Source organism: Athene noctua, chromosome 7, assembly GCF_965140245.1.
Source record: "Athene noctua chromosome 7, bAthNoc1.hap1.1, whole genome shotgun sequence".
In the NCBI taxonomy this organism is placed as follows: domain Eukaryota; kingdom Metazoa; phylum Chordata; class Aves; order Strigiformes; family Strigidae; genus Athene; species Athene noctua.
In genome coordinates, this window is record NC_134043.1 from 43,900,065 (window position 1) to 43,927,629 (window position 27,565).

At 39.0% G+C, this 27,565-nt stretch overlaps 2 protein-coding genes across 6 annotated transcripts; one reads left to right on the plus strand and one right to left on the minus strand.

Moving 5' to 3' along the window:
- Positions 1 to 2,342: 2,342 nt before the first annotated feature.
- On the minus strand, positions 2,343 to 14,319 carry MDH1B (malate dehydrogenase 1B). Of its 3 annotated transcripts, none has more exons than XM_074911179.1 (10): positions 14,028 to 14,102; positions 13,515 to 13,627; positions 12,422 to 12,556; positions 12,117 to 12,259; positions 10,940 to 11,442; positions 9,683 to 9,824; positions 8,572 to 8,735; positions 7,258 to 7,397; positions 6,460 to 6,544; positions 2,343 to 2,398 (listed from the first exon to the last, which is right to left on the minus strand). In XM_074911179.1, the coding sequence occupies exons 1-10, from the start codon at positions 14,047 to 14,049 to the stop codon at positions 2,343 to 2,345; spliced, it is 1,503 nt and encodes a 500-aa protein (XP_074767280.1). In that variant the 5' UTR covers positions 14,050 to 14,102. The 3 variants fall into 3 exon arrangements, with proteins under 3 accessions (XP_074767280.1, XP_074767282.1, XP_074767281.1); XM_074911181.1 differs by lacking the exons at positions 2,343 to 2,398; positions 14,028 to 14,102 and adding exons at positions 4,002 to 4,774; positions 14,190 to 14,319; XM_074911180.1 differs by lacking the exon at positions 2,343 to 2,398 and adding an exon at positions 4,002 to 4,774 and having other exon boundaries at positions 7,341 to 7,397.
- FASTKD2 (FAST kinase domains 2) lies at positions 14,137 to 26,418 on the plus strand. 3 transcript variants are annotated; one of them, XM_074911176.1, is made up of 12 exons: positions 14,137 to 14,178; positions 14,844 to 15,635; positions 16,038 to 16,141; positions 17,489 to 17,597; positions 19,123 to 19,246; positions 21,261 to 21,400; positions 21,665 to 21,837; positions 22,222 to 22,382; positions 23,396 to 23,617; positions 24,482 to 24,566; positions 25,608 to 25,722; positions 26,143 to 26,418. In XM_074911176.1, the coding sequence occupies exons 2-12, from the start codon at positions 14,952 to 14,954 to the stop codon at positions 26,260 to 26,262; spliced, it is 2,037 nt and encodes a 678-aa protein (XP_074767277.1). In that variant the 5' UTR covers positions 14,137 to 14,178; positions 14,844 to 14,951; the 3' UTR covers positions 26,263 to 26,418. The 3 variants fall into 3 exon arrangements, with proteins under 3 accessions (XP_074767277.1, XP_074767276.1, XP_074767279.1); XM_074911175.1 differs by lacking the exon at positions 14,137 to 14,178 and adding an exon at positions 14,469 to 14,576; XM_074911178.1 differs by lacking the exon at positions 14,137 to 14,178 and adding an exon at positions 14,478 to 14,592.
- The last annotated feature ends 1,147 nt before the right edge of the window (positions 26,419 to 27,565 follow it).

The following is a 27,565-nucleotide window of genomic DNA, read 5'->3' on the forward strand; positions in this document are numbered from 1 at the left end:
AATAATTACACAGTCCATAGTGTGTAATTTCAGGCCAGAGAGGGCATACTTTTACACCAGACTCTTCCCAAAATTCACTGTGAGCAGTTGCTCACAAGTCTATTTTCTAAAATTTTTAAAAAGAACTAAAGTTTTCAGCTGAGCTGACATTATTTCTTTGTCAGCTGAGAAGGGAAAAAGGAAGCATAACCATGAATCTGCTTCTTCACACAACCCTGAAAGCAAAAGTAATTATGCCCCTGATGATAACAGAAACTAAATGTCTCCCCTCAGGATTTATTTCATTAACGTTCTAAACTACATTTTTAAACATAAAAATAGAAATACGAATTCAGTATAGTAACTATCTTTTAGTTAACATTATGGTTGAAAAATACTAAGTATAACAGATCTAAGTTACACAAGACTCCAAAGGCTACATATATGGCTTATAGTAGGGAAAAAAATGAAATTTGCTAGAATAAAGAAAAATTAAATAGATGGAAGCTATGCTATCTAAAACTTAAATAATAAATCTGGTATTGAATCTGAACTTACCCAAATGTTCACTCTATTACATTTTTCCAGTGAGAGTCATTGCTCATTTGTCATAAACATGACAGAATACTGGCCAATTATGAAGCATAAATATTCAGTGATCTATAATTATTGAGTCTACCATAAATATGCTTCTTACCATTTTAATTGGTGAAAGCTGCAACTGTGTGTTTCAGTCTCTAAATAACCTATAAATACTTGAAATTATGGGATACAGATTTACTTTAATAACTTCTTCAATAAAGACTACAAAGCCATAGTTTCTATTGAATTCCTTTTTTGAAAGAAATACCACTATGTTTCTTTTTTATTATTATTCTATTTTCTTCCTTACTAAGGTTTAGATCTTGGGCTCAACCTTGGGTTCTGCAGGACTGCAGTTCTGCCCAACATTTACACAGGCATGTAAATTTGCTTATACAATTATTCCTAAAATAGGTGCAGTAGTAGATCCCTCTGCATAGCTTGACAGAAAAGTCAGTGAAGGGAAATCAATGAAATCAGAAGATTCTAAGCAATGCATTAAGTGTGTTTAGTGAAAGCTACATGTAGCAACCTAAAACATAGACTTACAGCTTGCCTTTTGTTTTCCTCCTCCTTTTCTTTCCACAAAAGGTACATAAAACAAAGCAAGAAGATAAATGTAAAAGTACCAGGTTAAACTCACTTAAGTTAGAACTCATTAGAATTTGCTCACTCAGATAAGAACAGATCTACTGACTTCACTGAGCTATACAGCATGCATTATCTACTAGTACTTGATACTTCCTGTAAGATGACAAGCTCTCTACCTAATACGGTGCAAAGCCTAACCTTTACATTACCCCTATGGATAAATGCACTATACTCTTGTACTAGGGTATTCATGGTCTCAAAGTTAAGTACGTGTTTATGTGTTTTACTGAACTGACTGTCATTGTGTAACTTCAGATCATCATACCCATGAACCCTCCCTCCAAAAAGTTATGAAAGGCATTATTAATATAAGTACCGTCTACGTTTTTATATACAAAACTCGATGGAAAGCCCAGATCTTGACTATAGTAGGCATTCTTGGGTGAAATAAACAGTATCTACTTCAGTGTTAGCACATCTACTTTATAATGAACATAATATGAAAGTAGAAGCAGTAGCTGCCTGCCATCAGATCTGAACTAACTCTGCTCATTGATACATTATTTCAGTCAGTGTGTTGTTTTTCAGCTATATGTGCCCCTTATTAATAATTAAAAACACTTCCACAAAACAAAAAATAATTATAACATTAATTATAAATGTACAGGAAATAAATGTTTACAATTATAAACCCTGATCCCATCAACACAAACATTCTTATGTGCCCAGCAAGAGTAGCCTTATTCTTGAATCCTATTGGAATATTCAAGAAAAGTAACATGTTTGATTACTTATATTTTGTTTGCCTATACAGGTTCTCAGAATATGTACTTTAGCAAATAAAATGCATTTTTAAGCATGCTACATAATTAAGCTAAAGTACAGAGAGAGAAAGCAGATCAAGCAAGGCAGAAATCTCCCAACAGATTGATTGACTTGATCACAGAGGCCTTCCTTCTTTTGAAATGAGCCAACATATGATCAACATTTTTAAAATGCATAAAATAAACAATTACATTTGTTTCCTGTGAAGGGTGAAAGAAAACATTCCATGTTGTGTTCAAAGACCAAAATGATTGTCCCCTCTCAAAAGTAATGGTGCTTACCTTTCAGCTACTTAACTAAAGGCCCAGAAGTCAGACAACACTGCCAGAGAAGTCCAGTAGTTTTATAGCACTTAAAAGCTGACTTCAAGACAGGGTTCTAAATGTTTTGTTTTTAAATGAATGCTGTTCACAACAAACATCTGGCAAAGACCCAGATCAAAGTATCAGGTAATCGTCTAAGCAGTCAAAACAGAGAACACTAATTAATTAGTAATAAGTATCCTGAATTATTAAAGATAAAACTTCTTTGATCTTTGTTTCAAAGCTATTTTTTTCTTATGGTTGGAGTGCAATATTTCTAAATTGAGGGGTCTTTACTGAGCATCTCCCAGTTGCTGAGAAACAGTGTTGCTATAGAGACTGAAAATGAGGTGGAAGCTGGCACAATAATGCAGAAATCACAATGTGCTGTAAGAAACAGTTGGTGCAACTACACAGAGGAAAAATAGTAAGTCCTAGTGGTAATGTCTTAGAATAAGAATTGTTCAGACCAACCAGAAAGCTTACACACTCTTCAGTACACCCAAATGCTAGGTTTTATGCAACATATATATAACATTTGTAAGACATATATTTATCTTAAATCCCTTTCTCATAAATTTTTCAACACTTATTTTAACACCCAGGTAATAGGATTCATCAGTGCTATGAATATCCTGCATACATAGCATTACTCAGTAACTTGTGAGAAAATGTGTGCCAGAAATTACCTATAGGAAACCCAAACTGAGTGATGACTAAGTCAATCACTGTGTTACAACTGTAACCAACTTTGAATATGTTACCATATTTTAGCTTTCCAATTATTTTTGTTCTTTCTTTCTCTCCTAAGCAAATGCTAGGAAAAGAAGCTTTTCCATTCTACTGTGCTTCCATGAGGAAAGACCTGAATTTCCCTGCAGGCCACTAGACAAATCTAATTAATTTTGGATACAAGATACTTGTTTTGTCTCTTTCCTCCCAACCTCTGAGAAGAAACTCTTTGCCTGTGATTTTCAGGTAGTGACTCAGAAGTTTGGCAAGCCTGCTTACATGTTGCAGAAACAGTTAATTTCCTTCTCATTAATAGCTGTGCAGCATTGGTGTTGGAATTGCAGTCTATTTGAACTACTATTTCCACAAGTAGAATAAAAGACTTCAAAGAGCAAAAGACTGCCAAAGCAGAATCCATATAGAAAAAAACCAAACGTAAATACACATTAGAGAAGCTAACTTTTCTTCTCCTCTCTTGGAGAAGGAGCTATGAAACAAACCAGGTAATTTGTAAAGACTACTGGTAGCATCCTTCCTTGATATGCTCTCCTGAGACATCTGCCTCCAGATGCTCCTCAAGAGACTCAGCCAATTTTCTGTGCATAAGCTACTAGAAACTAATTCCCTGGAGAGCACTTCCTCATGAAATGAATGATTCCTAACCACATTCTTCAAGACTTTTTACAACACCTGCCTCTACAACTCCCATGTGAACTCTTCCATGGAGATACTTGTAACAGTATCTTCAGTTCCTGTAAATGTTGCTTCTCCCATATACATTTCACGTAAGAAACTATTCTAACTCTCTTGTGATACCTCCACTTTCTGAGCTCCTAAGACCAGTGAGACACCCTTCCTCATTCTGTCTTATCAGCTGATAAGAACTGATAAACTTGGTTTCCTCATGTAAGAAGCAGTCTACACCTGTTCAGAGTTTGAACTTCCACTTGAATGGAAATAATGAATTTATTCCAGCTATATGTATCTGATTCAAAGAATAGGAAACTTTATTTTGCTTTAAACACCCACTTTGGTAAAAAGTTAGAAAGTACAATAATACTTCATTTTATACATTCTCCATCTTTTAAGACACCAAAGACATGCAAGTGAAAGTTGTTCCTCAATAATCCTGTTTAGGCAAGGACTTATTTGCATGTTTGACTTAAAATGTATGAGTAGTCTCTATGAAACTCATGAAATAAAAAAAACCAACATGGAGACAAAAATGATCTTGTCACTAAGGAGATGTATGCACTTCAATTTTTGTATTAAAAATCAATTTTGCCTAATTTTTGTGTTAAAAATCAATTTTGCCTAAGTATATTCTTATACAAGTACTGTGTTTTATGACATCTGAAACAAGAATTTGGAGTTATGAAACTGCTACTCTATGTGTGACAATCTTGCTCAAAATTGTCATAGTATGAACGTTTTAGACATTAAACAGTGTTCTTGAAACAGTTTATTGGTCTGAAGAAATAAGTTGTTGGATGTAAGTGAAATTCTGGACTCATTGAAGTCAGTAGGAATTTTGCTCCAGATTAAGAATGTTATATTCACACTGTTTTTGAAATATTTTTCTGCCTGCAGATTTCCATGTTTTTGATGAGGAAGATACTCTAAAAGCTATTACGATGTTTAGCCTTTCTTTGTAGATTAGCTCTTTTGAGCAATGGAAACATTTTTTTTAGTATGGGGATTTTCAGCATTTTCTCCTCCAGACAACTCTGGCTAAAGTGAGCCAGTAGGCAAGGTTTCCGTCTCTGTAAAAAAAAACCAAAAACAAACAACAGTACATATTTTTGCCAACCTCCTAAAACATGCAAGAAGATAAGCAGGGCACTTTGGTAATATTTGAATACTAATGCACCTGATACTAATGTCACAAGAGTAGGCCACAACTAAGCAGTTAGCTGCTAGCAGTGGAAAGGCCCTCTGCTTAGTGTTTAAAGTAGCCACAAGAGGAATGGGACAGCTCTACAGAAAAGCAGTGTCATATAAGTAGAGAGCAGACAGGGGAAGGACACTCCTACCTGACTGGGAATCTCCTATCTGGATTAGTCAAGGTCATGATTAGGGAAGTAATTAAACTCTGCATTTATCAAGAACATTTTTATTGTGTCTGTAGTCATTTCCTGAGAAACAAGCGTAGATAACCAAAAGGCTTATGTGCTCACTAAAGGCCCTGGCCATCAAGGTCTAAATGGACTTCCCCATTCTTCAGCCTGCCCTTAATGCAGAACAGCTCATAGTATGGGGAGTGCTGATACAAAAGTGCTGGACGAAGAGGAGAAAGAAAAATAACTAGGAAAAAGGCCTGTAGGACCTAAAAGTAGAAAGAAATGGCTAAAACAGTGGGAAAGTGCAGGAATTTTGGAACCTGATAATATGAAGAAGTGAGAAAACAAAAATAAAACACACTTTAAAGTTCATCTGTTCTTATTTTGATGAATGATTCTTATTTCCTTTATATAATCTTAAGACAACAGAGAACTTGAAAAGCAAAATAGGTAGGAAAAACAGCACAGCGATTTGGGAGAAGATGTGGGGTTTTTGTTCTGCACAGGAAAAGTAAGTTATAGATTCCGGAGAGTTTTGCCATGGCAGTATCATGTAGCCTATATAGCCTTCCCACATGCTCCTAAATATTAGCAAGGGATATTGGAGTTGTTCTGTAGATTTTTAGTTGAAATTTCTTGTGTCATTATGCATTTTAAAAAAATAAGTCATGAGAAACTTGGTGTGTCATTAACAAACAAAGCAATATGGTTTAATAATTTATATTGTAGGGATCTCTAAAAGATATTTTATCTGTTGTAATTGGAAGAAGTGGCAGATGTGGCTGTCACTAAGATTGCCTTCTCTATAGAAAGTAGGAATATGTCTTTTCTCAGCCTACTGTCTTTGGGTGTCTCAACCTTTTCTTCTGACTGGCTTACAGGTTAAAGATACTGAATGAACTGTTCGGTACTGTAACGAACAGCAAAAAGAGAAGTTTGAGTTCCAATTTACAGTATTTTTTTTCTCTATTAGAAATTCAACTCATTATTTCTAGATAGTAAAGGATAGCTTCAAGAATGTATAGTAGGCCATATGGTGAAAGTGCTTTTCTAATAATAGTTACTTGGGTTAAAAAGATTTTATATTTACTAGTAACCTAAGATAAAATGTGTCACGCTAAAGGTATTTTTTATGTTCAGCTTTTATATTCATGATCTGTGAATGCACAACAGAAACTTATCAAAACAAGATTTCTACTGTTTAGGCTTGCCCTCCCTATCACTATGATCCAGGCATGATCAGGATACATTGGATAAGCACTTGTTATTTATATTCCTTCCTGAAGGATTTTATATCCATTTTAAATGAAAGGGACATAAAATAAGAATTGATTACTTTAAGTCTCACTAAAAACTTGATCTCATCTTTTGTGGAGAGAAAAACTCACCTTGATGCAAATAATTTTTACTAGTGATTTTACCAGCTCCATATGGATGCATTTCTTTTATTTCCTTTAGTGCAATGAGCTTTTCCTGAATGGGGGAAAAAAAAAAAAAAAAGCAGTGTTGATATCACCCATTCTTTTCATCCACTGTAATTTCTACCATACACTTAAAATATGTTAAAATAAAATAATCCTTACATGTTACTAGTATGACTGAAGATCACCACATCTGATTGAAGCTAGAATGTAGAGTCTGGGACCAGGCTTTTTAGTATTTTAACATTTAGTCAAATTAAATCCTTTTTGTCTCGCGAAATGACAAGAAGTTCATGATGAAATTACTGCTCACCACTTCTGTATTTTCCGGAAAATTCCTAATTCTAGTAAAATCTGGCCTTCATTCATGCAGAGTCACAGCCATAAGGATCCCAAAAGATATGTCTCCTGGCACAGAACTACTATGAATACCACACCGGCAAAATCGACAACAGCAGCATAGAACACAGACACATTAAAGCTAATACTTCTGTTCTGCACATAGCCTGCAGAACTTGGGGGTGCAAATTCTACACTTACATAGGTAAACTTTTTTATCATCTCCTTTTTGGGCAACAGGAGAGTCATGTGTTTAATATATAAATACTACCTTACACTTATAAATACCTGGTATTTATCATGCATAAGTGCATGTGTGCAGTTTGTACATCTAACGTGGAGTAAAGGTCTCGGTATTCAAAGTCATATTGCAGTGTACCCATAGGTGGCAGAATGGCCATACTATTAGATACAAGTAATCATCACCTGAATCAGCTCATGGGCTAAGCGTCCCAGAACTTCCTGGGTAGTTTCATTAATTTCTAATTCTGTCACAACTTCCCAATTACCATTCTGGAATCTCACTGGCATAGAGAAGACAATTCCTTCAGGAACACAAAATTGACCTGAAGAAGAGGTAAAAAATGACCAAATGTATTATTTATGATTAAAAACCACATCCTTACCAGTGTCAAGATTAAGTACTACAGACTTGCAAAAGTCTGCAACTGTAAGATCTTAATATAAACAGAGACTGCCTTTGTCACTGTACAGTTCAAAGGCTAAAGAGTTCCACTTTTACTGTAACTTTGTATTATAGTTAGATGTACACGAATCACAGAATCATAGAATTGTAGAATAGTTTGGGCTGGAAGGGACCTTTAAAGGTCATCTAGTCCACCCCCCCAATGCCATGGGCAGGGACACCTTCCACTAGCCCAGGTTGCCCAAAGCCCTGTCCAGCCTGGCCTTGAACCCTGCCAGGGAGGGGGCAGCCACAGCTGCTCTGGGCAGCCTCTGCCAGTGTCTCACCACCCTCATTGTAGAAAATTTCTTCCTTACATCTAGCCTAATTCAACCCTCTTTAGTTTAAAACCATTACCCCTTGTCCTATCGCAGCAGGCCCTGATAAAGGTCCTTCCCATCTTTCCTGTAGCCCCCCTTAAGTATTGAAAGACCACAATAAGGTCTCCTTGGAGCCTTCTCTCCTCCAGGCTGAACAACTCCAACTCTCTCAGCCTTTTTTCATAGCAGAGGTGTTCATCCCTCTGTTCATCTTTGTGGCCCTCCTCTCGACCTGTTGCAACAGGCCCATATCTTTCCTGTGCTGTAACATAACTGCTGTAACAATCTTACATCTTAAAAATGGGTAAAAAATAATTTTTCTATTTCATACAAGGGTTAAAAGGCTGTTGTGAGACGTTCAATTTATTGGTTCGCATAGGTACACATGTTTTTATAGCTTAGGCTCTAAGAAGTGCAAGTCTTTGTGCAAAACACATATGCTAGAAAAGCATTTAAACTAAAACTAAAAGCATTTAAACTAAAAGAGACAACCTGCAACAAGACAATATTAACCTAAAAGATGATTGTAGCAAGTATTAAATCACAAGCTCTGGAGAGCAAAATTGCTTAGATTTGGAGGTTCTTATGCTGAAACAAATTCTCAGCCTCCCATTATATGATGAATTGCATTACAAGTTTTTATTAAATTAAAAATCTCAATTAAAAACCAACATTATACGTACTAGGGAAAGCTACAAGAGAACACGTGAAGCAAAACTTGTGAAGAAAACTTACCTTCAGTTAGTATTCCCACAGAAATTATCTCCCCAGGAGGAGAGCCATGATACCAGTGTCTCAGTACAGTGGCTACCCCATGAGCATGTAACATTCCTACACTGTGACAGACCCGGGAACTCAGTGAAGACTGTGCAGATAGAAATGCTGAATGGATCCACTCACTACCAACAAAAAAAGGGAAAAATAAAAGAAGAAAAAACTAAGATGACTGCAGGAAGGGTAGTTTTCTAGAGGAAAAAAGAACTAAACTTGGGGGTAGAAAAAAATTATTCAAACTTCGCTGCTGAAGGCAAGGCACTTAAAGACAGAAAAAATAGGGTCTAATAAAAATACGCTCAAAAGGTAACAACCAGCACTACTTATGTATGAAAGTTAAGTAATTTATTCGTCGTAACCTCTATTATTATTATTATTTATATGCATTATTGTCTTATGTAAGAACCCAGCCGTGAACCATAATCCCCCTGTGCTACGCATAGTACACATATAGAACAAAGGAAATGTCTGCTGTCCAGTAAATGCTAGGTTTAGACCAGAGTGGGAGCTCCGTATAGCCAGGCCTGAGCGTAGGTCACATCTGCTGCCCTCTCACTGCACCCATCCTTTCTCTGCTAGTTTTCTTTCTCCAAGAAGCTCTCTAGCTGCCAGGTATTCTTTTTACATATGTTAACAAATTGTCTGGTTTAGGAAACTAACAACATTCGTGTGCTCAGGCCATGTGTTCACTTGAATTCAGGTACTTAGATGTAGATGTATGTTTAATATTATTTCAAAGTTTCTTCATGCATACTAGACATCTACATCACTACCTAGACTTCCGTTACTTCTTATAGGCTGCTCAGGACATGACAGAAGAGAAACACACTTAATATGTGGGAAAATATAGTTACAAAGTTGGCAGGATAGTCAGAACTATGTGTAGCACTAGGAACTACTCAACTTCTACTGCAGGCTGAGTACTTCAACTTGAATTTTCATCTATCTACTGTGCTAGTCAATAAAGACAAATCTTGAAAATAAATGTCTTGAAGTTTATTACACAGTTCAGCTAAACATGGATTAAAAGCAGATATTTAGTTTTACTTTAAAAAAGAAATCTGTACTGTACCTATCATAAATCACATTCAACAAAGGACATGGAAAATTAGCTGGGCCCCAGATAGCACAGTCATATCCATAAAGTTTTGCATGTGACAAATCAATGTAGTTGCAGCCAGTAATATTGCCCCAAACAATCACGTCTTTAACTCCTGTAACAGAGGAAAATACACAGATTAATGAAGAGACAGACAGACACTTTCACAATGTAGGCTGGACTAGATGACCTTCAGAAGTCCCCTTCAAGATGAATTATTCTTCAATTTAATGTCCCGCCTTGATAGAAGAAATTATTTGATCTGAAAAGTGCAACAAGGTTCTCCATAACATATGAAACTTCATCACAAGCTGAAAAGGGAACTTTAAGTTGTATCATGTTATTGTACATAATAGACAAAACCTAGTAAATGCTTAGTTAAGAACCTAATCATATTGCAAATATGCAAATATTGCAAATAACAAATCATATTGCAAACATACAGCAATGTTCCTCTGAAAATCCTGTACATGCAAATATAGAATACCTAACAGCAAAAAAAATAATTAAAAAAAAAGTATTTGCTTTGATGCAGTAGGAACTTCTCAAATAACCTGCTAATTCAGCCTATTAACTTAATTTTTTTATTTTATTAGGCTCCAAAATATCTAGACTTGTCATTGATGACCAGTTCCTACCCCTGCAACACTGCAAGAATCCTGATGCTGAGCAGGCTGTTGGAGCACACCTTTGCTGTGCAGTGCAGAATCAATGCAAATACAATCAAGCTATAACAATTGACCTGAGAAAGCCAGCTAATTAACTCAGAACTAATACTACAACACAGTTCTATGCTCTCATTATCTGCACAGCAGTATGTTGTCATGTTTATTCACAGCTAGTTTGTGTGTCTTCAAAAATAACAATGCTCTGTAGAGTGCAAACACAATCTTGAAGTCCTAGATCTTGATCTGCAACACAGCTCAGTCCTTCTTAGGGTATTTCTAGCATGAAATACACACCAGAATGGCAGGGCTGCGTCCAGGAGTTTAGCAAAAGAATTGACGTTCATGGGATCAGGCACAGATCCAGATAGCATTAAGCAGAGAGAATGGTAGCACCTGCTCGTGACACCCAGGCATTCTGCACAGCCATGCAATTCAGTGCATGCACTGCTGTGCTTGCATTTCTGCACACCCATCAACTGTGTTCTGCAATGAAATATGTACTCTCAAACGTGTGTCCACCCACTGAATTCCCCAGGTGCTATCAGAACACACAAATATTCACCTGCCGTGTTCATATTCAGCTTCCTGGCCAGCATGGCTCTAGCTGCATTTTCCCAGGGCGTTGCAACAGCAATGACATTTGCAGGCTTAATGGATGGGCCATATGTCATAATCATCATCGCCTTGAGGTTTACAAAGGTTTTTCCTGATGAAATGACTCTGACCTCACTCTTGGCATTCTTCTCAATCAGGGGAGCATACACTTGACAAATTTCATTCACTTCTCTGATGTAGTTCTCAAGGGATCGGACTTCACGGTTTAAGAGGACATCATCAAGAACAATGATAATATCAGCTTGAATAAAAGCCTCATCTATTTCAGTGTGCTCTGAAATACTGTAGAGGAGTGGGAACGCCATGTCTTCAGCTTCCATTACAATACCACAAAGAACTTCCTTAAACTGCTTGGTGTCAAGCAAATGGATACTGATTTCTGTGGTCATCCCAAACACTTCTCCACTTGCCAACAGAGGGATCAGCTGATAACAGATTGGAGCTGATGCACTGATAAGGATATAGAAGAATTATAGTTAATGACTAACCACCGCTTGTTTGGATGTATTACAAAAATAAACACAAAGATCTTTCTTTTATATTTGATCATGTTTAAATAGACCATTAGCTTGGATCCTTCATTGCTATTTCTGCCATTTTAACAGGTTGAAAATTAAAACGGTTTGCTCCTCCTTTCATTTGAAGTTTTTTTCCATCCTATACATTTCAGTCTATACTGTCACTTCAAAATTGGTGTCTTTAAAGAACCACAATTTTTTTAAAGGTGCTCTGTTAGGACTACCAGAAATACAGAAATTTCCAAAGCTAGAACTGCAAGAGAGTCTTTACTTACTTAAGTATTACCAAAACCATTTAATGCAAGATAGTTGCACCACAAAATTCCTAGCTTATTTTGGAAATATTTGCTTTTCCCTGAGGTGATCTGGGGTCTAAATGTCGCCTGTTCACATCCCTCACACTGGTACAAAAGTAGCAAAAGTATAAAGAATTTCTAAATTATAGACTGAATGCTCATAGTGGGGGGCGCAGAACCTAATTCAAATCAGCAAATTACAGGAATTCGTGTATAACTTCAGATGGTCACATGCGTTATACATGATAGAAAAAAAAGTGCATTTTTCTGAAGTTGAGTGAAACTTCATAGATATTCTTTTTACTCGCACCTGGTGATCCAGATCTGCAAAGGCCTGATAAGACTTTTAATCTCTTCCTCCTCTTTTTCCATTTCAATATGCGCCTGCAGGTTTTCCTCAGCTATGTCTGACATTTCCTCACTCAACATCATTGAGGTGATGCCGTAGTAGTGCTAAGAACAAAAAGGATGACCTCTAAGCAAATGACAACCCAACCGCAGCAAGGTAACATTAGAAAGGATAGCTTTATTTTACATTTGAAGGAGGAATAAAGAATAACAATGTTATATAAAAATGTAAAATGCAGGTTTACAGTATTAAAGGCAGCTCATTACCTGAACATATTCCAGAAAATCTTTAATTCCTCCCAAAAGCAGACCTTTCCCTCCACGGTCCAACAGTTCTCTCCAAATGATAGGAGACTGTCTGTGTTCCCATCCATTCATTTCACAAATGTCATGAAGCCACTGCTAATGTAAACATTCCCACCAAAAAAGGTTTTAATACTTTTCCACATTTGATAACAAATATTACAGTTATAAACATTTTTATTATTTCCTCTTAATGCCAAATTACAAGGTGCTTCACAACTTACTCATGTACCAGTGTGTGCAAAATAGGGGGGGGGAATAAACACAAAGCAAGGCATGGTGATAGACTGCAATACCTCACAAAAGAATAAAAGGTCTTACTTCTGCTTGATTTTACTGCTATAATTTTACTCAGTTGTCTTAGTGGTACAGTAGTGAAGATAGCAATGGTGTGAAGCTGCAAGTAATCCGAGGATTCCTATTTAGCCACAGAAGGTAAGTAAACTGCAGATGTTAACTGCTGTTCACTTAACTGAGTTACTTGGCTGACGTGTCAAGCAAAATATAAGAGGCAATAAACGTCATAGTACTGTCTATCTCATTAAGTAATACTGAAGTTTTTTCAGTTCCTAGATGGACTGTAGTGTAGACATGGCAACATGTCTACAGCAAAAGTACTGAGAAAGGCCCATCCACATTGTAAACAAATATGTGAGATTTAATTTCATACTTCCATTATAATTCAAAGCCCCTGAATGCCAGAAATGCTCTTGACAAGTAACAACTGAGAAGGCATAGGAAATCACAGTGTGCAAAAGATTTACAGGCTGAACAGCCATTTATACATAACAAAAAAATAATAAGCTTGAACTTCTTACTGACAAAACACATATTTAGGCTGGCCCATCTTCTGTGGTGAGATTCACAAGGATGCTAGTTTCTCACAACATTCAAACCTTTACTCTGGCTTGCTCTTGTAGTCAAAGCCACTCCTGCAACACCTCTACCCACATACCAAAACTCTAATACAGAAGAAAACAGACACATACTACAAATAGGCACATTTATTGTTCTGTAGCGCACTGGGGCAACTACCAACGACTTGACAATCCCTTACCTCCCATTTGTCAGGGTGCTGAGTGATCTTGTGAACCCTGAAGTCTGGCAAGTTAACCTGCAGATAGTCAGCCAGGAGTTCAGCTTTGGCATAGTAAGGGCAGTTTGCCTTACCTGTGAACACAGCGACAACACCACACATGGAGGATTTTGTGACATTGACCGATAAAGGATTAACATGCCCAACCTTCTTCAATTGTTCCAAGTCTTACGTGACCAGCACCCCGCGAGTTCTCAGAAAGCAACAGACAAGCCTACGAGCCAGCCAAGCCAGGGTAGTTTTGGAGGCGAAGCGGTCTCCGCAGCCAGCCTTTAAGGGGCTGAGGAGGCCACCCGCGGGGGCAGACAGCAGCTGAGAGAGGCTGAAGCCTCACCGACGGGGAAAGGGGAGCAGGCTGGCTCGGAAGCGCGGGAGGCAGCGCGCCGTGCAGCCGCCGCTCTCAGGAGAGACCGTAAGAGCGGCGGATTCCGGGGGCCGCCGGGCGAGGGGCCGCCGGGCGAGGGGCCGCCTCACCTGCCAGCACCACCTTGGCCATGCGCGCGCCGCCCGCCGCCTCGCCGTCACGCAGCAACGCGCCGCGGCCGTTTGTCCCTCGGCCCGCGCCGTCGCCCTCGCGAGAGCCGCCGAGAGCGGGACGCGCTGTCATGGCGCCGCCGCGTGCGAGGTAATGGTTACCGGGCGGCGCGGCTCTGCTGCGCGGAACGCCCGGCCCCGCCGCCCGGCCCGGCCCTTCCCGGCGCGGCTGAGGCGGGCAGCGGGTGTTTCGTCCCGGTCCGGCGGGACCCCCCGCCCTTGCGCTTGGGTGTTCCGGTGCGGAGCCGCCAGAAGGCCTTTGTCCCCTCGGCGCCGGGCCGCGGGGTTACGCCGCCTGTACCGTCACCCCCTGGGCGGCATTCCCGGCGCCTGCAGAAAGCGAAACCTGAAGCGAGAGGCTTTGCCCCTCTTGGGGCCCTCGGGACAGGCGGTGTGTGGTCGCAGTCGGGCGGGATTCCGTTAACCGGAGCTGAAGGTTGGCCGTGAGCGGTCAGGAGACGTGTTTTCTTGGAGAAACGTCAGTTAGGAGTAAGACTCCCTCCCGGTACAGTTTTTGGATCAAACGGCAAAGAGGAAAAAGGGGTGACGCGCAGGATGGGTTGGCCTTGTGTTGAGATGTTTGGCTAAGACATAGGAGAGCCAATAAAAGTCCCTTGCAAATAATTTTCCAGGGATATTTTTCCAATTACTTTTTTTCCTCCTTTTTCTTGTAAAAGATGTGCATAGGTTTGGCAATTGAAACCTTAGAAATTGAAAGTCTGGTAACTAATCCATAATTTTCAATTGTTTTTACAGATAAGTGATCTTATGCAGTTTCTCCAGGACTTTTTCCAATGGTAGAGTTTCATCAGATCCCTTCCTCTGAGTTGGCATTTCACATCTATTCGTAAGACATTAGCAAAAATGAATAATAAAATAAACTATTTGTTAAATACTGTTAGATGCATGCATAGGTGCAATTATGTACTCATTCCTAAGTCTTCAGCCACAGCAAGAAAACACATTTTATGGATTGACAGATACAGGGATCCCCTGGAAAATGTCAACTTCAGGAAATTATTTTTAAATATTTTTCCTTCTCCGTGTGGATCATCTCTTCGATTTCTGTCTCAAAAGACAGATGTTTTTAGCACAGGTGCTAAAATAGAACCAGAGAAGGGTGTGGAGGCTTTGGTGAGTGAGCAAGCTCCCCAAAGCTCCTTGGAACTTGAAAAGTTGGATGATTCTGGGAGCTCTAAAGTGAAGCCTGTAACGAATCGTGGCGAACTGTTCTTTAATAGTCTCCGGAAGTGTACCTGTCCTTGCGATGCACTGGACTTGGCTTCAGAGTCTGCAGTTTCCATTAAGCATTTCACAAACTGTTTAACTATGGCATGGAGGCTCTTCAAAAACCTGTCTGAAGACCAGCAGCGTTACGAGAAGCAGCTGATCTTTGAGCACCCGATGTTTGCCAAGATTTGTCAGCAGCTGCTGCGGGATGCCAGAAGGATGTCGCGGGGTGACCTGGTGTTCAGTCTGCATGCTGTGGTGAACCTAGGTGTTCCTCAGAACACTCTCCTAGTCCAGACTTTGATGAGAGTGTGCCAAGTAAGTATCAAAATCCCTAAGTCTGGGCTGAAACCTTGGGGCTAATTCTGGGAGGCTGTGCAACATCAGAGAGATTTGGGTTATGTCCCTCATTTAGTCTGATGTTCCATGGAAACAAGGCTCTCATAATTAATTTGTGTGTACTTCCACTTTCCTTCATTTTTAAAACTGCTGCCTGATTTCAGACAGATTTGACAGAGACAAGTCTCAAAAATCATTACCCTTTTCAAATAACTGAATTTGACTGACATGAGACCTTGTAGGTCACTGCAGAATTAAAGCTTAGGAATTTATTTCTGGGGGGAAAGGGAAGATGACAGGTACAGGTTAAGAGTGGTCAGTTTTTCTTTTCTGAAACCTTTACTGGTCTGAAGTAATCTGACAGTGTGAAAACTTTAACAGGAGAAGCTCAATCAACTTGATAACCGATGTCTCTCAGTTTTGGCAACTACTTTATCAGGGCTGGATAAAGACAAGAATGTGAGCGCTCTTCAAGCTGGATTACAGTGAGAAAAATACATTTTTCACATGTTCTTCATATTTAAATGTTGTTTGAATATATGTCTTATAGAAATGGAGAGAATGCGCATATAAGGCACTGTGGTTTTAGGGCTTAAATGATCACATGAGATAACAGCTGTACAAGACAGTGATTTCTGGCATTGTCTGCTGTTTCAAGGAGAAAGGCTTCTGACGGCATAGGGTGCTAGACTCCTCTGCATGGGGATTCATATTGCGACTGCAGTTCCACAGCACCACTGTGCTTTTTCTGTGGTCTTGATCAAGTCACCTCACATATCTATGCCTCTGTGTTTTTCATGGGTAGAACGGAGGTCAGAAGACTAGCTTTGTGAAGTATTTTGATTTGTTATGATGAAGAATGCTGTTTAACAGCCAGGGAGTAATGTGGGTAACCAACCTGCTCACTCCCATGAGATTGTTTTTACTGAGGTTGTCACAAAATTTGCCATGGATTAGTACTTCTGGTCCCGTGTCAGATCCTGCTTTGAGAAGGTGGATGTGTTAGTGATAGTTCTCCAGGAAGCTCAGGTACACAGTTCTAAGTTGGTGGAAAGCAGGACATCCATCTACAAGTCTTTCTGTGTCTTGACCTCTGAAGCTCTTGCCCATTTGCAGGAAGCTGCATCTGCAGGGATGAGTTTCAGAGCAGTGCACTGCCTTAGAAAGTGATGCTTCATTTTTTGTAGCTGTGCAGGTATATTTAGGGTGATTCATACATAACGATACCTCCCTCTGAGCCAGAAAAGGAGGTGCTGGGAATGCAGAACTCCTTCATCTTGTGCTTATGATCCCTCTCTGTGTTATGATATCCCCTTCTGTTCCTACAATCCACAGCACTGCCCATTTGATTTTTAACTTACTTGCACCAAGTTGTTGTCAGTGTACGTCCCTGCGTTTCTTAGCTGTTTCAGAACTTGCCTGCACATACATGATTCTGTAATAAAAATGTGCAATTGTTTTTTTTTTTTTCTGCAGAAAGGTGTCGATTTCTTGAGGCTTAACAGCACTCATGTTTGCACAGTCACACTGCAGTCTGGTCAGGTGCCCCTGCTGTTAATGTATCAGGAAGAATACTCATCTATCAGGATAACATTAAGAAAGCATATATAATTATTTCCATCTGCAAAACATCTGTGCTGCAGCTATGTCATGTACCTTATTCCAGCCTTGCAAAAAAGGAGGTGGGAGAGGAGCAGGGAATTACAGCTTTAACTTGGGAGTGCATCAGTGAGGGAGAACGGGAGTACCTACCTGTTTCTGCTAAAATGAGGAAAGCTCTGTCAAACAGTTACTCTCTCTAGCTTAAGGCCTTGTGTGTGTTTCTTCATCAGATTACTAGTGGAGCAGCGCATTCCAAGTATCACCGACATCTTCATACTGCAAAACCTCATGAAATGCACAGGAAAAGATGCTCCACTCTTTCTGAAAAAGAAATTCGAGGTAAATTTAGTTGGAGGCTCATTGCATTGTTTATAACTTTGTATGTAACTTGTGTATAGTTCTTTCCAGACACTCAGAGAGAAAATAGAAAGGTTAACTGCATTTGCTATATGAATCTTAGTCCAGCTATATCTGCAGGAAGAACATAAATTTGGAGGCTTGGGAACATCCCACCATGAAAGGGGGCAGAAAGCAATGGAAATGGCACAGAAAGAATAGAGGCAGTAAAATAGCAGTGCCCTCACTTCTTGTTTGGGTTGGCCACATGCTATTTCACAGAAGCGGTTACAGGCTGTTCCCTGATTCCCATGCCCAGCTTGTGGCTGGAAGACAAGACAGAAAACTAATCTGTGATGGGGCTGTGTCTAATAATGCTACGGGCTCGAGGACTGATGGCAGTGAGATGCCGGGAGAACTCACCTACTTTATGGCCTTGTCTTTCTGTGTATCTGGAAGGTCCCCTAGGAAATACAGTGGTTGCGAGCAGGCTGTAGGTTTTATGGCAGGGCATACTGGGTTTCATCCCCTGATTTAAAGACACTTTTTGAAACCTTTCAGACAGGGCCTCTGGGGGTTTCATCACATAGCTGAAGGGCACTGTGGTCAGGGTTAGTAATAGCATTCATGGGGAAGCGAGGGAAGGTATCACTGATGGGAAACTGAGCAAGAACAGGGCAGTGCAGGGAGCTTATGCAGTGTGTTAGATGTAAGTAAAATGTAAAACCTTGGAAAAGGTACCATTGTTTACAGGATGATGAGAAACTTGCTGAAGTTGTGGTGGAGTATGGAACTGGGAGGAAGTAACATTTCCACTTGTTAACTGAAGGGAGCTCTTAATTTCCTGAACCTACAGGGTGCTGTTTTTAATACTATGTAATTTCTATTGTAGATGCATTTTGTATTTAACCTTTGATATGCATGCAGTAAGAATATTGTATTTTAATATTCAATATACTTTGTAGTCTCATTGTTACTGTTACTTATATCAATCTACTTACTACCTCAATAAATGCAGTCTCTTTTGTGGCATTAGAGCTGACCTTCAGTGCCTCAGTCCACATTTGGAGCTGGGTGTTTGTATTAAAGATACACCACTTGGTGTGACATTGGATCACTTTGAAGGCTTACAGCTTTCATGCACACCCAAAACAGTAATTGGAGGACTAGAAGTCAGTTGTGCCAATTAAATTTCTGCTACTTTTTAAAAGAGTTGGTAGAAGATACGTATTCACAGTGTTTGGAAAAGAGCTTTATTCAGACTTCTTCCTTTTAAAAAAACATATAAAGGCAAATAGCTGGGAATTTGCAGAGTGCCACAGCTCTAGAACACTTGATCTACTATAATTGTCTATTAAGAAATTGAGTTTAGTTACTTTATGCTTTTGTTGTTTGCTGCTCCTTTTCTTTCATATAAGTGTGAACAGGCTAAGGAATTTGTGAAAGTTTTGGTGAAAATGCCTTCACGAGCAAGCAGTGATAATATACCTGAAGAATGAAGGATTTAACAAACTCTACTTCACTTTAGATGGCAGTTTTGAAAGAGATAGACCATCTGACTTTCCCGAATGCTCTACGTGTGGTTTTGGCTCTTGTTGCAATGAATTATTGTTCCGTTCCAATCCTGAATGCCTGCAGTAAAAAGATCCAGGGTAAGAAAAAAAAAAAAAAGTTTATTAAATTTCCTTTCCTTATTCTTCCTAATTATTGTCTTCTGTCCCTTTTCTGATTTCCTTTAAAACTCAGGAAACATCTTTGTTTTACACGATATTATAGTAGTGTGGAGCCATTTGACAAGCAGCAAGACTGAAAATTACTGATCAATAATGAAAGCAAATAGCTCTTGTCGTCTTTGCCCTTTTAAACATTCACCTGAATTACATATTATTCTTTGCATTTTTCTGTATCCAGAATTTAGGAAAAAGAATTGAATTCTAGCAAGAAAAAACAGATTTCAGATAAACTTTTAAAACAAATGTGAATTGGAAGTGGACGTCTTACAGGATGGATTGGTGGCTTGGTGTGATTAGTTGATAAACTAAAGGGAACATAGTGTTTCCCTGATTAACTGGATTTAATTATTGAATGTTCCTTAATAACTGACCTCATGCTGCAGCGCCCATAAAAAAACTAAGTGAAAGCTAGTGCTTTCACCTCTCGCCATACCTTTACAATACATTTGTTAAGTATATGTGGTCAGTATGTATTGATTCACAATTAAAATACATATGAATTTGTGTCTAAAAAAATGTTAAAACAGCATTCTTAACATAAATGAACCAGGAGGGTTTGGGCTGCTTGTATAGCCTTTTTTTTGTCCTGGTTCATATGTGTTAGGACACGGTCTTTGATGACACATGCTGGCTTCTCCCATAGGACTGTCACCACACTCAGTATACACAGAGTGAACACCTACCCAGTACTTTTTAATGAATTTTTTTAGTACATGTTCTCAGGACTTACATGATGATGTAGTGCAAATGATGCTCTGGGGGAAGAGTGATCAATCTCTGGACAGAAATGACTTCTATCAGAAGCTGGAGATGGAATAGGAATAGGAGAGAAGGACAGGCTTTTAGGGCCCATGGGGCAAAGGAATTCTCCAACTGGTTTTCTAGGTCCTGTGCTGGTTTGGGGGCTCTCAAGAAAGTAGCCCCCTCTCCCATATCTGGGACCTGTCCAGAATTGTAATCACTGTGTACTTCAGGGGAGCAACCCATTGGTGATACTCCTCTTCCAGTTCTGCAGAAGAGGTTAAGGTCAAAGTGTCCAGTAATATGAGATTCCTTTAGCCCGTTTTCTTTTAAGAATACCTAGCTTTACAAATCACTTTCTGATGCACGGCTCTTACTGGCTTCAGTCACAGTTGTCAGCACTCAGTGCTTAAGAAATGAGATAGCAGTGTTTTATCCTGAGCACAACTCAGAGGAGTTAAATTCAGTTATTTTCCTGCTATCCTCTTGACTCCTCTGGCAGAGGAAAAGATAAAGTCTAGTTTTGATGGGTGCTGATCCTACTACTGTAACTATGCTCTTTTCTCTTGCAGTCACTGTCTTATGACATGTGTGCACCTCATTGCAGCACACAAAGCAGGATGTTCAAGAGAGAGCATTGTTCTTCAGTACTTAATCTTTTTCTTCTCAGGAGTAGGTCCTTCTTGTGTGGCAAATGAAGCAGCAGTCCTGTGTAGAAGTCTGTTGTCTGGCACTCAGTCTGTGTCATCACACTCATATGCCAGGAGGTTACATTATGGTTCCGTGTTTTCCAGTTTGGCATGCACTAATGCTTTAGTGCTTGACGGTCTTAATGTCAGTACTAAAGGGGCTAGCCTGAGGGTTTCCATGCTGAGTCCTGGGAGTTGCTGAAAATCAAGAATCTTGAAACAGAAGATGTTCTGGGAACACAATCTTCTTGCTTCTTTTCTTAATTTGTCCCATTTTGCTGATCTATCCCTTCTAGCTTGATCCAGTTTCTTCTACCTCTCAGTTCCTTCATTTGTTTTAGCTCAGTTGACTTTGCCTAGCTAACTGTTCCACAGTTCCTTCTCTGATTTTTTTTTTTTCCCCCCCCTTCTCCATCCCTTAGCCTGACTGTTCCCTCAATGTCACCAGCCTACAGCTCCCATTGCTTTGTATCACTTATCTTTTTTTTGTTCTTTTGTTACAGAGAATATCCATGGTACTCCATTTCGGCAGTTAATTGTCATTCTGGAAGCTTGTTACAGTCTCCAGTACCGCAACGTAAAACTGGTCTCAGCATTAGCAGACTATGTTAATTCTACTGCCTGCCTTTGGGACAAAAGACAGGTGAATTTGAACCCAAATAATTTATAGTGGTACTAGTAGAATATCTGGTGCTTTCCATCTTACCTTTCTTCATATTTGTGTTTGATCTTTGGAAAACAGTTAAATGTTTAAAATGTTTTATTTACTGCTGAGTAAAGAAGTAAGAAATAAAAGGGGTGTTACAGTTTGAAAAATTTGCTTTCATTACAGGTGCCTCTCATGAATTAACAGGTAGGATCCACTTCACTGGCTTTCCTGACCTTATAAAACTATCTTTTCTTTTAGATTATCCTCTTTCTTTCTGCCTTCGAGACACTTGGCTTTCAGCCTAGTGAGCTGATGGATATTTTTGCCAAGAAGGTGATAGAAGACCCTGAATTCCTTAACTTGAAAAACCTTTTGATTGTTCTCCGAGTGTATTCACGACTCAACTATGTTCCCAAAGACCAGAAGCACCTGTAGGTTTTCATTTCGAATGCCTGGTAATATGTTATAGAGTCATTATAGAGTTATGTATGGCACGTAGTATTTGATTTCAGTTGCAAAAGCATCCATAATCTTGTTTTATTAATCTGTAAGGTAAATTTGCTGTGTCTTTTCACACTGTTTCTATATAGGCATTTTTCTCTGTAATTGAAAATGGAGACCTTGGTTCTAGACTGACCAGCAATCTGTTGATAGGTAGCTGTATCCTCAAAGAAGAATCAAAAGCTAATGTTAGATTGCACAACATAAAATTCTGTAAGATAATAAAGATTTCTAACTTGTATTTTTGTTTGAAATCTGTATTTTATATAGCCTTATTTGTGTATTAAGATACTTCTCTTCTGCTTTTGGAAAAGGTTTTTTGAGACTCTTCATAGCTGCTTGAATAAGTACCTCCCTGAGATTCCCAACACAGAACTTTTGAGGGCAGTGTATTCACTTTGCGTCTTAGGATATCTTCCTCATCGTGCAATTGATGAGCTGCTGCAGAAGGACAGCAGAGATGAACTTCTGTCAGGTCAGGCCTTACTTTGTCATGTTATTGTTTGAAAAGGGATAGTCTGCCTCTGTACATAATTTGTTGTAATTGTGTTAAAAGTTTAGAAATGAAAGAATGCAGACACGATTGAATATTAAATTATAAGTCCTCAAGACAAAGCTAACATAGTGACGGTGATCTAAGTGATCTCTTTCTGCACTAGGGCATCAGGCTTATTGTCTTGGGCCCCACAGTGACAACAGTTTAATGGTAGGTGTGCACCTGGAGAGGTGAATATGAGACTTGTGGAAATGGTAGAAATGTGTAAGAGCCAGGGGGTTCTATGTTCAACAGATGTTCAGGCATTTTTAAAAACACACGAAGTCTTAACCTTTGTAAACCAGCTTTAGTTGCTGGAATCATGAGTAAAAGTGGGGGGTTTTGACTGCTCTGAGTTATAATGAAGAACTTGGAATGCATTGTAGTACAATTTGGTTTCCACATTACAGTTCTCTACAGCCAGTAGAGTAGTTCAGTGGAGTAGAAATTCAATGTAGAGTAAAACACTGCGTCTTCTTGCACCTGCTGTGACTGAACCTAAAAGCTGCAAAGCTGTAACTGCTTAGCATTTGCACAGCTTAGTATTCTTAAGGTATAGTTTTAAAATCACAGCTAAATCTGATATCCCTCTTTGTTTTATAAATAGCCTTCTATTTGTCTGGATTTTATAAATGGTTTTTATGCATGCTCTCTAATTCCTAAGTCTCCTGTAATAACTCACAGCATGCACAGAACTGTGTACAGTAGAGTGGTAAGACTGGATAAATGGGCAGGTCCCAGTCGTAGACTTTAATGTTATAATTAGTGAATTGATGGTGTATATTTAACAATATGTTGAAGATACTCAATAATGCTCAGTGAAAAAACAACTTGGTTTTGATTCCTATATTGAAATTAATTTTCTCTGACAGAACAGACTATAAAATGATAATAAAATGAAAAATTCTGTGAGATGATACATTGGATGTAATATTTTTGGTATCCTTTTTCAGATGATCTTCACAATGAACAGAAGGAGATAATGCTTCACTGTGTGAAAGCATGTATGGAACTTGATAGCCCTTCCTTCACAAAGCCTGCATTTGTGCTGACTGAGAGTTTCTCCTCACTAGTATCTCCTACACTCAGAAAGGCTCAGGAGGCACTGATAGAACTTCTGGGAGATGAGAACATGTTTCAGCAAAATGTTCAGCTGCCACATAAATATCATATTGGTATGAAGCCAAGTTACTGTCATATTCTTTTAAATGTAGATTTATAATCCACAAAATAATAAGGTGGTAATAACTCTGCATAGGGTGCAAGGGATTAAAAGTGTAACACTTTGAAGACACAGTATTTTAACAAAATATGTACTTGATTGGTGAATGTACTTTCTAGGATTCTTCTATTAAAGTATTTAAGTTAATTTACTAAAACTTTGATAGCTCTTATTTTCAAAATTGCTTTGGACCTTTTCTTAAGCATCAACGAGCAGATGTACATAAATCCAGTGTGGCCACCTGTTTTAGAGAGTTGGCATGTTAGTACTATATCACATTAGAAACAAAGCCAAACAGCTGCCTTTTGTTCTCTGGCCTGCTTCTTCTCTGAAGTTCTCACTAAAGTTTGGGTTTCATAACATTTGGGTTCTTTTATATTTTGATGTTGCTTATTTTTTCGCCAGCCTCCCAGCTTACCAGTTTTTCTGTATTTCCAATAATTTTCTTCCTAAATATTTCAAATGAGAAATAAGATTACAGGAAAATCTAAGTAGGTATGACAGGCTGCGATCAAGACTAGTTTCTTTAAACTATGATTTCACTCCCATAAAGTTATATCTACAGTTTCCAAAAACAAATGTGGGGTTTTTTTCCGGAGATGTGGAAGCCATAGGTGTTTATATTGCTTGCAGGGAGGGAAAAACTGTCAGTAATATGTAAATTACTTGAGAACAACAATTAGAAACAGAGCAGTGATGGCGTCTGTTACCTTTTTCAAATGAGCTGTTCATCTGAAAACAATTTGAACTATTAATGTTCAAATGGGAACATTAATTGTAACATCTTGCAGTGTTAAATGTCTTGTTTTATTTTCAGATTTTGAAATCAGAATGGATGCAGGCAGAAAGAAAGTGCTCCCAATAGCTGCAGCAGATGATCCTGCTGACTCAAGTGTTCAAAGGTGTGTTTTTTGACTGCGTAATTTTTCTAGTAGGCTAGTTTCATTTGTATTTATTTGTCCATCCAGTCACTTCTTTGGTTCACTGATTTGCAGAAGCGAAGTAGATAACTTGTTATTTGTGCTCACAGAAATATACAAAAATTGCCATGCCAGTTCAGAACAACAATTTATCCAGCTAAAACTTAACATTTCAGAGAAAGAGACGGGAAACATCACAGTAATCCGATACTCTTATAATGGATACCGGTTTTGAAGTACTACTAAAATCCCTTCCAAAAAGTTGCTACATTACGGCTTTAAAATTTTAAGTATTTGTGTGTCCAATTAAACATTCAGTTATTCTCTTAAGTCTCTAAAGTGTGCATCTCAATGATATGTTATAGCAATTAATTCAGCTGCTGAAATATAATTTGAATAAAAAGGATCATCATATCCACATTTTAGGTGATTGATTTAATCTTGTGTAGAGGAATGACCTCTCAGTAACTGAAGTGGGACATATATCATTTAAGTAACACTTAACTAGAATTGGGTAATAACATTTGTGTGCTGGATCACTGCACAGCAATGTATTTTGTATCGTTTGCTTTTTTGGGAAAAGGAGAACTAGTGAATTGTGTAACAGAAACTCACTGCCAGGCTTCCAAGACATTCAGCTTTCCTCACCCTTCCAAGTAGGTTTTTATGGAAGGAAGTAACTTACTCTGAATATTAGCAAAGGATCAAAATAAATACAGAAGCTGTCAAAATAATGTAGAATTTTGAATGATCTGTTTCGTTCTCATTGTGGGAGAATTGGACCTAAATCTGCTGTAGGTATTTGGGTAGACGCTGGTACTCGCGTGAAGCTCATGGAAGAAGAGAGGGTCTAAATTAAGTCTGGAGGAGGAAAAGGATAACGAAATCTGTGCAGTCCTGATATTTTTGCTTACCATAGAGCTGTATATTCTGCAGTATTAAAGGAAATCATTGAATCATTGTCTTAAAAATGCTTATTCTGCATTTATACAATGGAGTCTTCCCTACTCTTCTTGCTTGTAGATTGGCTTTTCTCTTTGTTCCTCTCTCTGCCTTCTGTGTGGGTACAATGCACCCCCAAGGGAAGCTGGCAGTGAAGAAGCGGCATCTAAATAAACTGGGCTATCATGTGATTCTGGTAAGAAGAGTCCTGTTATTCTCTCTGTTTTGGTCCTGGTGATGAGTGTGTTTGTTCGGTAGAACAGGCCTTGTACAAAATGGTGAGCCTTCTCCAGAGTGGTATTTGGGTATCATCTCTACTTAGAAGGTAGTGGTGGTGTCACTAGGGAGAAAGGGCAGAGGAACTCTAAAAGACAAGCTACCACTTAACGTTATCAGTGAAATAAATACAATCATAGTTCAGCGCGCCACTGAATTGCTTTGTACCTAAAAAAACTACATGACTTTGGCTTATTTCCCCTGGTTTTATAGAATGAGTGATTCAAGTCAGCTTCAAAATACAGAGACTCCCTGTGGCCTTATCAGTGAGCATTTGGTTTGTGGAACAGGGTAATTTGCTAAAGACAATAGAACTAATGTGCCCTCTCCTTTCTTCCAGGTCCCGAACAAGAAGTTTCAGGAAATGACAAATGAAGATGCGGTTCAGTTTTTGAGAGGAAAAATTTATTCAGAAAATGCTTTCTCTTTTTCGGAAGTGACTGTGCAGGATAATAATTAAAATAAACTAACAGTTTTGGGTCTCCCGATCTCTCTTGTATAATTAATGTAAGGAAGAGATAAGCAGTTTTATACACAACTGCCTACTCCAAAGTATTGCAGATTGAGGAAAGTTTGTAAAGTGAACAATGTCTGCTGATAGTGGGGGTTTTCTTCTGTGAAGTGGAGTGGGTTTTCATTAGTGGAAGGAACTACTTAATCCAAAAAGCATCCTGACGTTTACTGCTGTTGAAATTTCTTAATTTTATCTTCACTTTGCTTCCCCTCACCCATGCCCCAAGTCAAATTTCTCTCTCGAGCAGGGTCAGGGAAAGGAAGCGACTGTTTCAAGTGCTGTTGGAACCTGGCCTACCAATAGCATTAGCAGGATTTCCCCCACCATTCCCTGTGTTCTTTATACAGAACTATAGGTGGTAAAGCGGTAACTCAGGAACTCAGCCTAAGGTGTGTATTAAAAAAATCCTAAGTTATATGAAAAGACTGAAGAAATCAGTCTTGTCCAGTTTCCAAAGTTCAGGCCAGTAATGGTTGTTAGCTGTATGCTTTTGCTTTTGAACATTTTGTTTCACTGCCACTGTAATAGATTTTGAGCCTTCTTGCTACAAGAACACAGGTCTGCCCTGTGTTTATAAACTGACTCTTGCTCTCTGTTCCTGATATTAGTGGCTCCTTAAAGAGGTGTTGCAATACTCAGATTTGTTCATTACATGCTGTGATGCATCTCCGCTGGCTTGTTATGTAGTGGTGTAACTGAGTATGTTGGCAGAGTCCTAGAAGTTCAGAGCAGCTTTGGCCTTTGAGCTGAAGGAGCAGAGAGAACTGGTACATCTTTAACGTTCATGGTGCCATTTAGAGGTAAAATCCATTTGTTGTGCTGCAGTTGCTGAAGTACTGTGTAAGAGCATTGGAATGTTCAAAATACATACATTTGCCAGCAACCGCTTCCTTGTTTCTGCGGTGTAATCAGATCTTCAGCGACAGTTTTGCTGTACCATAGCCACAGCCCGACCGGGATGAAGGGACACACTGATACTTTCTACAGTGACTGCGTGCTACCTAACGGTGGTGCCCTTGCTTCACTTCGTAAGCTACAAGCGCCGTGTTCTTTGTCTTTCTGAAGTAGCGTGGACACATGGTTAAGGTATTACAATGATGAGATAAAAAAGGTATTACAATCGGTGAAAAGAAACAATGTGCTTAAAAAAAAAAAGCACTGCCCAACTTCTTGCAGAACATAGAATATGGTGCACATTTACGAAGAACGCTGTGCAACCAAAGAAGCATTGCCACAGCAGTCTGGCATG